The sequence below is a fragment of the Pinus tabuliformis genome, chromosome 5_2 (assembly GCF_031772625.1).
Source record: "Pinus tabuliformis cultivar Carrire ecotype Pingquan chromosome 5_2, CPIR1, whole genome shotgun sequence".
NCBI classification, from domain to species: domain Eukaryota; kingdom Viridiplantae; phylum Streptophyta; class Pinopsida; order Pinales; family Pinaceae; genus Pinus; species Pinus tabuliformis.
The window spans coordinates 389,291,108-389,306,217 of NC_142306.1; the positions used below are offsets into that span (position 1 = coordinate 389,291,108).

The window sequence follows — 15,110 nt, forward strand, 5'->3', positions numbered from 1 at the left end:
TCGAAATAATCGTGATTCGATGGGAAGTTATCGCAGGGGTGGCGAATAGCGCGTTTTATAAGGGAAAACATGAATTTTTTTGTCATTTTGAACAGATAGCGGCATGGATTAAGAGCTGAGGAGAAGAGGAAACCTTGAAGGCGTCTACTAGGGCAGAGGAGGAAGAAGCCTGGAGATTTTAGCATCCCAAGCAAGAAAACTTCGTCTTTGGATCAAATTTCTCCGGCAAACCGTGGTTTCCAGGTATGGACACAAAATTTGGCCATTTTGTTTTGGCTTTTTTCTTGTTGTTACTTGGGTTTTTATAACCCATTGTTTATCAAAGATTTTTTAGTGGATTTGATGGTGTTTTTTTTTCATTATTGTTACATAGAATGGAGAGAGTTCATTTTGGATTGAGTTGAAGTTTTTTTGTTTGTTTGTCAAAAATTCAATGTGTTGTGTCATGTATGTAATTTTTTTTTTATTTTTGTAACTTGCAATTCTTATTGTGCCATAGATTCAACTTCAAAGTTCAAACTCCATCTAACATTAAAACTCAAGAGTTCAACCAAGTTACAAACATGCCAAGGAAATTGGACCCTCTATGGGAATATGGTGAACCTGATAGAGGGTTTGATAGATTGAACTTGTCTTGCAAGTTGTGTGGGCAGCGTATGTTAGGGGGGGTTTATAGATTGAAGTATCACCTTGCACAAATCCCTAGACATGATGTAGGGCCTTACAACAATACAAACGCGGAAATCACCCGAAGAACCATGAGATCATTGAAAGAATTAGAGCAAGAGAGAGTTGCCAAAGCAAAACTGAAGAAGCAACTAGCAGGGAAGGTGTTAGGAGGTGAATATGGAAGTGGTACTGGTTCTACTTCAGCATCAATGTCTACAACCAACCCTGTAGCTGCCTCATCATTTTGTGTTCCTAGAACCATGTTTGATTCACAACCATCTATCACTTCAATGCTTAAAAAAATGAGAAAGAACAAGCTGACAAATTGTTGGGCAAGTTTCTTCTTTGGAGTGATATTCCTTTCAGCGTTGCAAGGATTAATCCATTTTTCCAGTCTGTTGTTGATGCTATTGCAACTGTTGGCCCAGGGTACAAAATCCCTTCTTATGATGACTTTAGAGACCACATTCTTCAAGAGGAAAAGGTTGACTGCACCAAAAGTTTGGAGGAGTTTAGGGCATCATGGGCACAAACAGGATGCACTGTGATGTCAGATGGTTGGACCGACCAAAAGGGGAGAACCCTTATAAACTTCTTGGTTAGTTGTCCCAAAGGGATAACGTTTATGAAATCCGTTGATACATCTTCACATATCAAAAATGCAAAATTATTATGTGATTTATTGGATGTGTTTATTTTGGAGGTGGGTACAGAACATGTTGTCCAAGTCATAACGGACAATGCTGCAAATTATGTTGCTGCTGGCAGAATGCTTATGGAGAGGCATCCTACTTTATTTTGGACACCTTGTGCTGCACATTGTATTGATTTGATGCTGGAGGGCATAGGAAAAAATTCCTTTGTCAAAGATATTGTTGACTCATCAAAAATCATTACAAAATTTATATATAATCATGCATCTGTGCTTAGCTTAATGAAAAAATTCACCAACAACAAGGAGTTGGTGCACCCCGCCACTACACGGTTTGCCACCAGTTTCATATCTCTTCAATCCCTCTTGAATTCTATGTGGGATATGAAGAGAATGTTTTTTCAGAGGAGTAGTGTGCTTTGACAATGAGCCGCAAACCAGAGGGAGAGGCCATATGTAGGTTAGTTTCATACTAGGAAGATTTATGGGTGGGAATGCAGAAGGTGTGCACCGTTACTAAACCTTTGGTAAAGGTTCTTCAATTAGTTGATGATGAGAAGCTCACAATGGGCTATTTGTATGAGGCCATGGACAGGGCCAAAGAATCCATTCAAACCTACTATGATAATAAGGGAGATGAGGGGTTTCAGAAACAACTCCTCCTACATGAAGTGATTGATCAACAATGGAACAACACACTCCATCGTCCCATTCATGTTGCAGGGATCTACCCGAACCCCGCATTTTCTTACCCATGTGGGTTCTTATTTGATGTTGAGATCATGGATGGATTCTTAACTTGTGTTCAGAGGATGGTGCGATCTCCAGCAGAACATGCAGAAATCTCCAAAGAAATGGAGATATACAAGATGGCAAGTGGCACATTTGGCTTTGAGATGGCTGTAACTGATAGGAAGACTACAATGCCAGGTATTTTCAAATTTCATTGTCTCTTCAAGTTTATAACTTCATACTTTGCTTAAACTTTCAAATTTCATTTCTTTTCTTATGTTTATCTTATTTGTATTTTTGTTGTAGATGCATTGTGGACTCGCTATGGTGCCAGAGTACCCCATCTGCGAAAGCTTGCCATTCGAATCCTTAGCGAAACATGTAGCTCCTCAAGATATAAGCGCAACTGGAGTGTATTTGAAAAAATACACAACAAAAAATGCAACAGGTTAAACTTAAAACTTAAAATATTCCAAATTTCCAATTAATTTTTTGAATTCATTAAATAATTTTTTTTATAATTATTATTTTATGATCTTTGTACAGGTTGGAGACCCAGCGACTTAATGACATGGTCTACGTCTACTACAATCTTCGATTGTGGATGAAGCAACTTGAGAGGATACTTGAGATGGAGGCCATCTCATTAGATGGGATTGACACCACTGCTGCATGGAGGGTTGAGGCCGAGAGGTCTCTCATTGAGTCTGTCGATGATTGGTTAGAGCATGAGGTAGTGAAAGGCGTAGAGGGGGAGGAGGAGGAGAAGCTACAGGAGGAGGAGGTGACACCACCTAGCCGGGCTACCCCTGCCACCAGTAAAGGATGTGGCCTACCTCTTGTAGCTCCTAGCTCTTCAGCTTCTAGAGCACCGCAGAGTCCACTGCCAACTCCACCAACATCTACATCTAGAGGGAAAGGGAAAGCTATTGCATTTTCTCACAAGAGGGGCAGAGGAAATCGGTAGTATTAGTTATTTGGTTCATTTCATTGTATATGACATTATGACTCATGATATGATATACATTATTATATTTTTTGTTGATATTTTGAGGCTGAGTTGGGACTCGGGAGTCAGGACTTACTATTCAAGACATGATTCATTGTTATGTGCGATGTAGCAATAGAAATGATATTACACATCTTCTATATTAGTTCTTTTATCATATTTGTGTGTCAATGTATTTATTTTATTTATATGTCAATGTATTTTCCCCTTGCTGATTTACTCTCGAACGATTTTCGCAACATTGCTATAAATAGGTGTGAGAAGAAGCATTTCTAGCCACCACTCAAGCATGTTCAGTTCTATTTTAGTGAGCAAGAGGAGTAGATATAAGGTTCATACCTCATGAACCATTAAGTGAAGTCAAGCCGAGTTGGAGAAGTCTTTTGTGAAGTATTTGTTGAGCCCTTCATCGACCCCAAACTTTAGTTTGTCATTCCTTTATCCGGTGGATCTATGTTGTAGGATAACGATTTTCGCAACATTGCTATAAATAGGTGTGAGAAGAAGCATTTCTAGCCACCACTCAGGCAAGTTCAGTTCTATTTTAGTGAGCAGGAGGAGCAGATTTGAGGTTCATACCTCATGAACCATTAAGTGAAGCCAAGTTGAGTTGGAGAAGTCTTTTGTGAAGTATTTGTTGAGCCCTTCATCCACCCCAAATCTTACTTTGTCATTCCTTTATCCGGTGGATCTATGTTGTAGGATCCTTAGGGGCACTTCGCTTAAGATCATTGAATTACTTGATCCCTAAGTGTTAATTTTAGGTATGTTCTATGCTTAGAGCAATTTATTTCAATTTTCACAGTTAGCTCAATATCTTTTCCAAATTAGCAATCGCATCAGCATTAAAGTAAACTGCAGATAGAATATAAACATAAATCGCAGAAGACAAGCCAAGACAAGAGGACACAAGATGTGGCGCTACACAGGGACAAACCCCAATGTGGGGAAACCCTTGATCAATTCTTCTTATATTTTCTTCAATAGTTCAGCAGAGAGAGAGAGATAGTACATATACAACAAAAGTCAACATTTTGACTTATCTAAATAAGAGCATAGATCATCTCTAAGAAGATGATACATGAGGTAGCTGATCTCAGTTGAAGACATGCTACTTCAACTGATTCTCCAAGGTGACTCCATCGCCTTGCCGCACCTATCGTTGTGTTGCTCCTCATCATCATGTTGCACCTCACCGTGTTGCACCACGCTGCACCTCACCGTGCTGCATCATGTTGCACCCATTATCACTATGCTGCATCTCATCATGATTCACCAATCATGATTGTACCATGTACTTGTTGTCCCATGTGCCATTGTTACACCATGCTTGCCACTGTTGTCCCATGTGGCATTGATGCACCATGCTATCACACTACTAGCATTGTTGTCCCACTATTAGTGACATGCTGCTCCAATGATTGCTTGTTGCACCAAGCACCATTACCTAGCTGTCCCATTTAGACATGTTGTACCTTATTGTTGTCCTAATAAGTTTGCAGCACCATGCTATGGTTGTTGTCCCATTGTTAGTCATTGCTTTCACATTTGTTAGCATGTTATTGCGTTGTCCCATCATTGTTGTACCATGTTATTGTCCCAATTGTAGCACCATGCTATTGCTGCCATGTGTTTGCTACAAGTTGTTGTTGTTGTCCCATTGCTTTCTCCACCAAGTGACCTTGTTGTCCCATGTATCTAGCTGCCAACACACCAAACAAATGTTGCTCCAAATATGTTTGTATACTTCTATTTGTGGTTGTTCTTGTTAGGGCACTAGGGCAGCCCTGAACTCCTCTAACAATCCACACACAACCCTCAAAGACTGCGGCACACCTTCATGAGACACCTCCCCTAGCACGTTGTTGTTTAGGGCATGTTTGAACCCTCAAACTCTCCACAATGTCCCTGTTTTGAGGTGGTTAGGACTGCAGCCTACCACAGTCCCACGCTGTCACTTACAACCCACTCAAAACAGGCTTCCCTTACCTTTTCGCTGCCCCAAACAACCCTTCTTCAACTCGGCCTCCAAGCTCAGCTCCTCAGCCCTCTAACAGCAACTTGGTTAGCCTTGAACCAGACCTTAACTCCCTCACTGCCTTGGCCTCTTCTTGTAGCATCATTCGCTACCCTTTCTTGCACCCAAGACACCTCAAGAGACATGCATCTAGGGCTTGAACAGACATGCGGTTAGGGCAGATTTAGGACAGCATTAGGGTTGCTTTAGGACTGTGGCTAGGGCTTGTTAAGGCCTCCTCCATAGTTGCGTTAAACTTCTTCCATGAGCTCCTTTAGGTCAACGTAGATCCCTTCCATAGCTTCGTTGGCCTGTCTTCTTTGCTACGACTAGGGCACCCTCCTTTCCTCCAACATCTAGGGTTTCTTCCTCCTAGATTTCTCTCACACTAAAACCCAAGACAAGTGGAGAGAAATCAAGAGAGAAGTGTGTGTGAAATGACTCTCAGTCATCTCCTTTTATACTAAAACTTTGAGCACATGTGGGTGTTATTTGGTTGTTGGCCAACCTTGATGAATTGACTTATAACACAAATAAATTCATAACTCCATGAATACTTATCGGAATCGGATGATCTTTAGATCAATCCTACACCTCTCGATGAGAGGGATCCAAAAAAAATATCAGCTGCCATAAATAAGATGACCCACATGGAGTTTGGCCCTAGTTGCCAATTTTAACACTCCCTCTCAACTAGGGAGAACTCCATCCGTTGATCCATCTGCCAGACTATACTATCTCTGCCATCAATGCCCTGCACTGCTCTGCTCTGCTGAACCATGAAGAAGAAGAATTGATTGAGAATGTCTCATACCATTCTCTACTGACCCGAAGTCAGTTCCATATGAAGAGAGTGTGTCATACCACTCTTACTGATCCCAGATCAATTCCAAGAGAGTGAGTCATATCACTCTTACTGACCCGAAGTCAGTTTCATTTATCCCATATCAATATCACAAGAGAGTGTCTCAAACCACTCATACTGATCCCAGATCAGTTTCATTGATCCCAAATCAATGGAGGTCATCCTAGCATGGGGAGTATGGTAGATACAATGATGCGTCCATCGATAGTACTACTATCGTCCCTAACCCCATTTCCCTACTCATTGGCCAAATGAGAGGTACTTCCCATGAGTCCCAGACTACATGGGTAGGATGTCTCGACTGGAGAACCACTCATCTTGTCCATAAGTCGCCACAGGGTATCATAAGGAAAGGTTGAACCATTCACCCTATACACAGCGCACCATTAGGGGAGGGTGAATCACCATATGGTCGCTTGTTGCTCCAAGAAGTACCCCAAGCCCCCTGGAGCTCCCAGAGCTCAATGCATGCATCATGCAAGATCCTCATAAGAGGGTCTCTCAACGACTCCAAGTCATTTGGGAAAGTCACAAATTTGACCTTTCCCCTAGGCTTTGACAAAATGTTTGCGACCTGTACATCAGTCTTAATGCGATGGAGCCTCCTCGCTCATCGACGTACCATATCCTAGATAAGGTGGTATCTAATGTCTATATGTTGGAGCAATCATAGAAAACGGGATTCCTCAACAATCAAATCCCCCCCTGGTTGACACAGAAGATCACAGTGGTATCCATCATGTGTACAAACGGCTCACTGAAGAGCTTCCACAACCAGGCAGCTTCACACGAGATCATACTCGTAGCTATGTATTTGGTCTCAGCGGTGTTCAAAGCAACCGTCTCTTGCTTCCTGCTCATTCAGGACATCGAAGCAGAACCCAACGAGAACCAGCACTTAGAAATGCTCTTGCGATCCTCTACACTGCCTGCCCAGTCAGCATTCGAATAATCATGCAGTTTCACATTTCCGACAGTGTATCTCAATCCATGAGAGATTGTGCCTCGAAGATATCTCAGAAGATTCTTGGCACCAATCCAATGAGGTTCAACCATATATGAGTTCACCATGCTAACTGCAAAACATATGTCCGAATGGAAGTTCACCAAGAACATCAATGCGAATGAGTTTATGAAACTCAAAGGCATTTCCCAAATCTGGTCTGGCATTACTACCACATAACTTCTGAAAGTTAAGCTCCATCGAGGTAGTCACGGGCTTGCAGTTTACCATTCCAAATCCGGAATCCAACTCCCTCCTACTTCTGCAAATGAGAGGGTCTGCACCTGTCAGAAAGAGGTCGTCCTCAAAAGGTGTCGGAATGAGAGGTTTATCATCCACAACCTTCAGGCAAAGGTTTGGATCGGCTTCACTCCTAGTGAATCTCAGCTTCATCAGACAATTATCAATCCTCTCATACTATGCCCAAGGTGTTTAGCTTCAAGCCATAGAGGGCTTTCTTCCACCTATACACATGAGATTCTCGATCATGAATCTCAAACCCCTTAGGTTATTCCAAACCTGTGGACCTGCTACATGAGGGAAATGGTCCCTTGTAAGATTTTCCTTCGGTACATCTCAGACATGTACCTTCATGCTCTTTTTGAATTCAGGCATCCCAGTCACCACCTAACTCACATCGGGTAGGGTCCTATAATAAGTAGACCTCCGGTGCTATAAATGAGATATGTCAATTGACATGATCCCCAATGGACCATCCTGCAACTTGATACAAATTTCCAACCTTGAACCCATGAGTAAAAGCATCTTTGAAAATTCTATTTTCAAACACGTACCTTTCCATCAATGAATGCCACCCTATAACCTTTGACTCCTATTGCCAAAATGGACACCAGGTTCTTCTTGCGATCAGGTACATAAAAGAGATTCTTGTAAATGAATCGAGTTACCCTCATCCAATTGAGGGGTAACATTCCCTACACCCTCTCCAGGATCGGTGGCATTGACTCCAAGTATAGTCCCACGATTGTTTCCATCTTTACCAAATTAGAGAGAGCACCCTTCTATCTGTTAAAGTGCCTTGAAGCACTACAATCAGTAAGCCAGATTCCCAACGAGTCTGAAGGAGAGGGCCAATACAAGATAATGCTTCTTTATCTTATCAAAAACAACATTTGATTCTTCATACCCGGGGTTCCTTGCTTTCTTTGAAGAGTCGGTTGTTTCCTTGATGACCTGCATTACCTGTCATTCCTCCGATCATTGAAGATGTCCCTGGAATGATTGTTATCATCATCAAGTGATGTGTCCCTACCTCGGACACTCCTTCACATAATGGCCGAACTTATTACACCCAAGGCATCTGCCTTTCCATCCACCCTTAGATCCAGACTTCCCATTGAAGTGATCTTTAGGTCATCAGAAGCTTTCGTTGCACCATTCTGATAATGTTCTCTGCTTCGACTTCACCCTTGGTGATTTTGAAGAGGGATGAGGAATCCACTAATCCTATTGTCCTTTCCAAACTGTCTTCGATGATTGCTTTTTCACTCTTGCTTGGGCTTTGTCTTCACTTCAGCTCCGATACCATGTTAATTTTAGGTATGTTCTATGCTTAGAGCAATTTATTTCAATTTTCACAGTTAGCTCAATATCTTTTCCAGATTAGCAATCACATCAGCATTAAAGTAAACTGCAGATAGAACATAAACATAAATCGTAGAAGACAAGCCAAAATAAGAGGACACAAGATGTGGCGCTAGCCAGGGACAAACCCTAATGTGGGGAACCCTTGATCAATTCTTCTTATATGTTCTTCAATAGTTCAGCAAAGAGAGAGAGAAATAGTACATATACAACAGAAGTCGACATTTTGACTTATCTAAATAAGAGCATAGATCATCTCTAAGAAGATGATACATGAGGTAGATGAACTCAGTTGAAGACATGCTGCTTCAACTGATTCTCCAAGGTGACTCCATCGCCTTGCCGCACCTATTGTTGTGTTGTTCCTCATCATCATGTTGCACCTCACCATGTTGCACCATACTGCACCCATCATCACTATGCTGCATCTCATCATGCTTCACCAATCATGATTGTACCATGTACTTGCTGTCCCATGTGCCATTGCTGCACCATGCTTGCCACTGTTGTCCCATGTGGAATTGCTGCACCATGCTGTCACACTACTAGCATTGTTGTCCCACTGTTAGTGACATGTTGCTCCAATGATTGCTTGCTACACCAAGCACCATTACCTAGTTGTCCAATTTAGACATGTTGTACCTTGCTGCTGTCCTAATAAGTTTGCAGCACCATGCTATGGTTGTTGTCCCATTGTTAGTCATTGCTTTCACATTTGTTAGCATGTTATTGCGCTGTCCCATCATTGTTGTACCATGCTGCTGTCCCAATTGTAGCACCATGCTATTGCTGCCATGTGTTTGCTGCAAGTTGTTGTTGCTATCCCATTGCTTTCTCCACCAAGTGACCTTGCTGTCCTATGTATCTAGCTGCCATGTGTTTGCTGCAAGTTGTTGTTGCTATCCCATTGCTTTCTCCACCAAGTGACCTTGCTGTCCTATGTATCTAGCTGCCAACACACCATACAAATGTTGCTCCAAATATGTTTGTATACTGTTGTTTGTGGTTGTTCTGGTTAGGGCACTAGGGCAGCCCTGAACTCCTCTAACAATCCACAAACAGCCCTCAGACTGTGGCACACCTTCATGAGACACCTCCACTAGCACGCTGCTGTTTAGGGCATGTTTGAACCCTCAAACTCTCCACGCTGTCCCTTTTTTGAGGTGGTTAGGACTGCGGCCTACCACAAACCCACGCTGTCACCTACAACCCCACTCAAGAGTCAAAACAGGCTTCCCTTACCTTTTCGCTGCCCCAAACAACCCTTCTTCAACTCGGCCTCCAAGCTCAGCTCCTCGTCCCTCTAACAGCAACTTGGTTAGCCTTGAACCAGACCTTAACTCCCTCGCAGCCTTGGCCTCTTCTTGTAGCATCATTTGCTGCCCTTTCTTGCACCCAAGACATCTCAATAGCCCTGCGCCTAGGGCTTGAACAGACCTGCGGTTAGGGCAGATTTAGGACAGTGTTAGGGCTGCTTTAAGACTGCGGCTAGGGCTTGTTAAGGCCTCCTCCATAGCTGCGTTAAACTTCTTCCATGAGCTCCTTTAGGTCAACGTAGATCCCTTCCATAGCTTCGCTGGTTTGTCTTCTTTGCTGCGGCTAGGGCAGCCTCCTTTCCTCCAATGTCTAGGGCTTCTTCCTCCTAGATTTCTCTCACACTAAAACCCAAGACAAATGGAGAGAAATCAAGAGAGAAGTGTGTGTGAAATGACTCTCAAGTCATGTCCTTTTATACTAAAATGTTGATTACATGTAGGTGTTATTTGGTTGCTGGCCGACCTTGACGAATTGACTTATAACACAAATAAATTCATAACTCCATGAATACTTATCAGAATCGGATGATCTTTAGATCAATCCTACACCTCTCAATGAGAGGGATCCAAGAAAAATATCAGCTGCCATAAATAAGATGACCCACATGGAGTTTGGCCCTCGTTGCCAATTTTAACACTAAGCCCTACCAAAGAAACCTCCCTTGTGTTTGATTTGTCCTTCACTAAAGAGAGAGGAGTAGTTGTTGAGGTGACAGTGATTAGACGTCTGTGTGTTGCACATTGCCTAGGTCACCTAGTGAGGTTTTGAAGTTTGCACTAGGTGCTAGCTTTTGTTGTAACAACTACCATCCTTGCAATAGGGGGAAGTACCTGGTGGGTTTCCCTAGGAAGTGTATTTCATGGCCGGAAAAAAATTTAAAAATCTGTATAGTTGAGCATTTTGAATACAAGGCTGTTAAGTGTTGTTGTTGTATGGTAGTGGAATACTCTTGACAATATAAGTTTAAGGAAGCAATCCTATCTTGTGAGTCAGAGCTATAAATGGTCGGTGAATCCACCTAATCTCAAATCAAAGAATTTAAAAACCAAAGTTGAATTTCCAAAAAAGATAAACCTAATAGAAAAAATTGTATATTTAGGAAGAATGTTGTATTATTGAACTTTTTGGACTGGACCTACCTCAAACCACTGAAACCAAACTAGTTTATTTCTTTCTTGCCAGACTCATGCAATCATTAAGCACATGAAACTAGACTAAAGTAAGGCTTGGAACACAAAATGGTTGAAATCAACACTTTTATCTTTCCCATAAAACATGAAATTGAAAATGGACCTTTAGTTGTCATAAAGTTAAGAAAGTGAATCTCTTTTACAGTTTGTGACTTGACAAAATGTAGTCTCAACCGTTAGGTACTTTGTCCAATTATGCATGACTTCCATGGATCAAAGGAAACCAAAAACTTTGAGGTAAGATCTGATGTAATCTATTAAGTGTGAAAAGGACAAAAGTAACTTAAAGATATCGTGTTCCTGTACTTATTCTATGACAAAGAAACGCATTTCCCTCAATGTAAAGGTGAATAAAATGAATGACACAATTTGCCACCAACAGGGTTGCAGTTCAATGGGAGGAATGGTACATTTCAGGATGCCCATCAGTGTCTCAAGCCCCTCAAGGCATGTGCGTAGTGCTGACGTTTGTGGACCAGTTCACTTGTGAAAGCCAGCAGGTTTGCAATTTGCCTCTTGTAAGCTTGTTCACCCTGCATAAATTGGGGCACTGGTAATTCTGCCAGTGTAGCTTATATGAAGCATCTGTTTTGACTGCAATGGTTCCTGTTCTAACATGTCCCCTATAATGTTTGACTATAGATAAAGGCGAAGACAACTATTGGTCTCAACCGCTAAAACAGGTTAGCATGGAAATATATATGCAGAATTTGCAAACTGGGTTGAAAACTGAACAGGCTGGGAATCAAAACCAAAGCGTGCCCCTGGCCGGTAGGCTGATCTACCACTAAACTACATGTCCCTGTCATAGCAACCACTTTCAGCAGTTCGACTCAATGTATGGATTGCTATTTCTAACAATAATTTCAGTATATCCGGTTTAATCGTCCTAAAGTTCTTTATAAGCATAGTCTAAACTAGCCTTTTTCTGGGCAGATTTTCCAATTAATTTTGTCCCAAATATGGGAAGAATTGTTGAAATTGTAACTATGGCCGAGAATTGTAAAAATTGTAGTTTTAAGTTTTGTAAGTATGGCCAAGAATTGTTAAAATTGTAGTTTTAAGTTTTGTAAGTATGGCCAAGAATTGTTGAAATTGTAATTTTAAATGGTTGAGTGTATATAATTTCAATATCCAGGATTTTCCAATGCTCTGAATCTATTTCTACATTCAAGTAATTTTAAATGGTTGAGTGTATATAATTTCAATATCCAGGATTTTCCAATGCTCTGAATCTATTTCTACATTCAAAAATACAATTTAGATAAAGAGAAAATTGCAATATCATTGAGAATCATATGACCGGATTCAATTATAAAAAAAAACCAAAAACTTCAACGTTTAGACTCCACCATTCTTTATACACTTAAAAAAGTTTGTGGCCTGTAGGAAGCCTAGGAAAATTGGACAGGCTAGGAATAGAACCGAGGACCTGCCCGAGTCGACGGGCTACATGCAGATTTTATGGTTGGTACCTATCAGGGTGTGGATTGTTCTTCCAACGGCCCCGGAATTGGATCAGACGTTCGAATTTAGAAGCAAAAAGGAAAAATGTAGAAATTGTGCATACATTGGTTTTTCTTCACAGCTACATCATCGCCTTGTAACAAATAACATTGAAAGCAGAAATGGAATTGGGATAATGAGGAAAAAATACCAGATGAGAGGATGAAGGTGGGAAGGAGAGCTTCCACCAGACGATGGCTCCATCGGATCCGCCTGTGTAGACAGTTGGAGGGTCGTTAAGCACTGCAGTCGCTACCACTTGGTGAAGAGGAGGAGCGGCCCACAGGGCCTGCACTGTCTCGCACCTCATGCTCTACTTCGATAAAGTTTCCATTCCCACCTGGAACTATTCAAAATAATCCTAGCCTCGACAGTCCATGATTAGAAATGTGTGCGCCCTGCGGCTATGAAATTGTGGCGATTGCTTTAGGACCCGAATGAATCTTGGAAAGTTGCAAATAACAAAGGCACGTCTGTAGTATTATTACTTTGGCTGCTTCCAAGAACGAAAATCAGGACACTCCTACGGTTAAATGTTTCAGGTTTATTATATCATATCGGTGAGGATGTAAATATTTCATGCTATTAGATGAATGAATGATATTTTAACTCCACCAGATTAAAATTTTATGTTAACCATGGATTAAGGAAGCATGGTCTAGTATTGAAAATACTTCAAAGACCAAAACATGTTCCCCTAATTTTATAGGCACCATCTTAGAATATTTTTATGGAGAAGGATATATATTATTTTGGGAAGACTTGGAGTTTGGGATTAAGAAGTTTGTAATGGAAAACTAGGGATATTAAAGGTTATCAAACTAAATTTTTTAAAATAGAAAGGTAAGTCTTCGTCTCTCATATACACAAACATCTAACTATAAGAATGTGTTGATTTTCGTTCTGGGAAGCAGCCAAAGTAGTATTAGAGACGTATCTTTGTTATTTGCAATTTTGCAAGATTCATTAAGGTCCTAAACACAAGCAATCGCCACAATTTCATAGCCGAAGAGCGCACACATTTTTAATCATGGACTGTCGAGGCTAGGATTACGAGCACACACATTTTTAATCATGGACTGTCGAGGCCATGTTAGACAACAAAACTAAAAAACCAAACTCAATTGTATATTAAGAATTGATCTCAAAGAATGATGTACACAATGTACGTATAAATACATAAAGAAACCATTGATTCAATTTTTGGGTATTCTTGGACTCTAATAACCACTCACCATAACACAAGCCTAATCTTGAGAATTAGTTGTCTAACATTCCCCCTTTAATCCGAAGGGATGTATCAAAGTCCAAAAATGAGAGCTCAAAATGCAAAAATGCATCTCAACCAAGAGTTGAATGTCTCTCAAAAATGGTTTTTAAGGATGACCACAAACCAATGTACTAGAACTCAAGGTCTCAACCAACACCAACTTTGGAACCTTCATAGTCTTCTTGGACTCTAATAACCACTCACCATAACACAAACCTAATCTCAAGGATTAGTTGTCTAACATTCCCCCTTTAATCCGAAGGGATGTATCAAAGTCCAAGAACGAGAGCTCAAAATGCAAAAATGCATCTCATCCAAGAGTTGAATCTCTCTAAAAAATGTGGTTTTAAGGTGACCACTAACTCTGGAATTATCAATGTAGTTCCTCAAACAATTCTGAATCTGAAAGTGCTCGTTCACAAACAACTCATTCAACAAAAATTGAAGTCTTTCTGGTTACAACTCTGGCTCTAACTACTACAAGTTGTGGCTCAAGCTCACTTGTGGATCTCTAATTTGGGCTCACTTGACAAATCTTTGAACCTATAGCAGACCATCACTTCTCCCCTTGTCGAATACAAGGTGAAAAGATGAAGTACTCTTCATCACTGCAAGGCTAGTCAATACTCTCGAACATATCATGTGGTAGGACCCATAAATCTTCTTGGTTGCTTTAGACTAATCCCAAGAAGAAATCCATCCAAAATTTAGTTTCTCTCTTGTAGTAGTCTTCTTTCTGGAACATCTGTTTGAATGGTGATTATGCTTTCCATAATGCTCACACGGGTGAAGATCAAAACATTGATCTTTCACATGTACAACTTTGTCACAATGTCGGCATCAATCAATTTGTTCTCGAACAACACAATTCAAAAATTCAGCACTATGAAATTGTATAGGTTTAGAAAAATAAAGAATATGAAAAGGTACATCTAAGACATGCTTGTTATATCCCAAACCAATTTTGTGTTTGTTATGCATGATTTCTTCCCACGATCTTATAAAGATTTTGGGAACGATAGGCTTCACATATGTATGCAAATGACTTTTGCATACCTTTGCCTGAACATGAATTCTTGCTACATCCATTTTTTTTTTAAATCACTTCATTACTCTAATCATTCTTTGGTTGATGATCAGGTTCAAATAAACTGTTGTTCTGAACAAGAACAGGTTTAGAATTTTTCTTTTGTAATTCATGTAGTTCATCTTGTTGGAATTGGGATTCAAATTGCAGAAACTCTATCTTCTCTTGTGCATTTTTCAAACAGTTTC

At 40.7% G+C, this 15,110-nt stretch overlaps 1 protein-coding gene across 4 annotated transcripts in view; it reads right to left on the minus strand.

Moving 5' to 3' along the window:
- Positions 1-13,111, minus strand: part of LOC149159150 (Transducin/WD40 repeat-like superfamily protein) — a 146,856-nt gene extending 133,745 nt beyond the window's left edge. For 2 of the 4 annotated variants that reach the window (XR_016261743.1, XM_089436411.1), the window contains exon 1: positions 12,717-13,107. Coding sequence is in view for 3 of the 4 variants with exons in the window: in XM_089436411.1 (XP_089292537.1) it covers positions 12,717-12,875 (159 nt within the window). In the remaining variant the exon portion in view is untranslated. Of the gene's footprint in view, positions 1-12,716 lie in introns of all 4 variants that reach the window. The other 2 variants (XM_089436412.1, XM_089436413.1) reach the window with 2 other exon arrangements.
- Between the last annotated feature and the right edge of the window lie 1,999 nt (positions 13,112-15,110).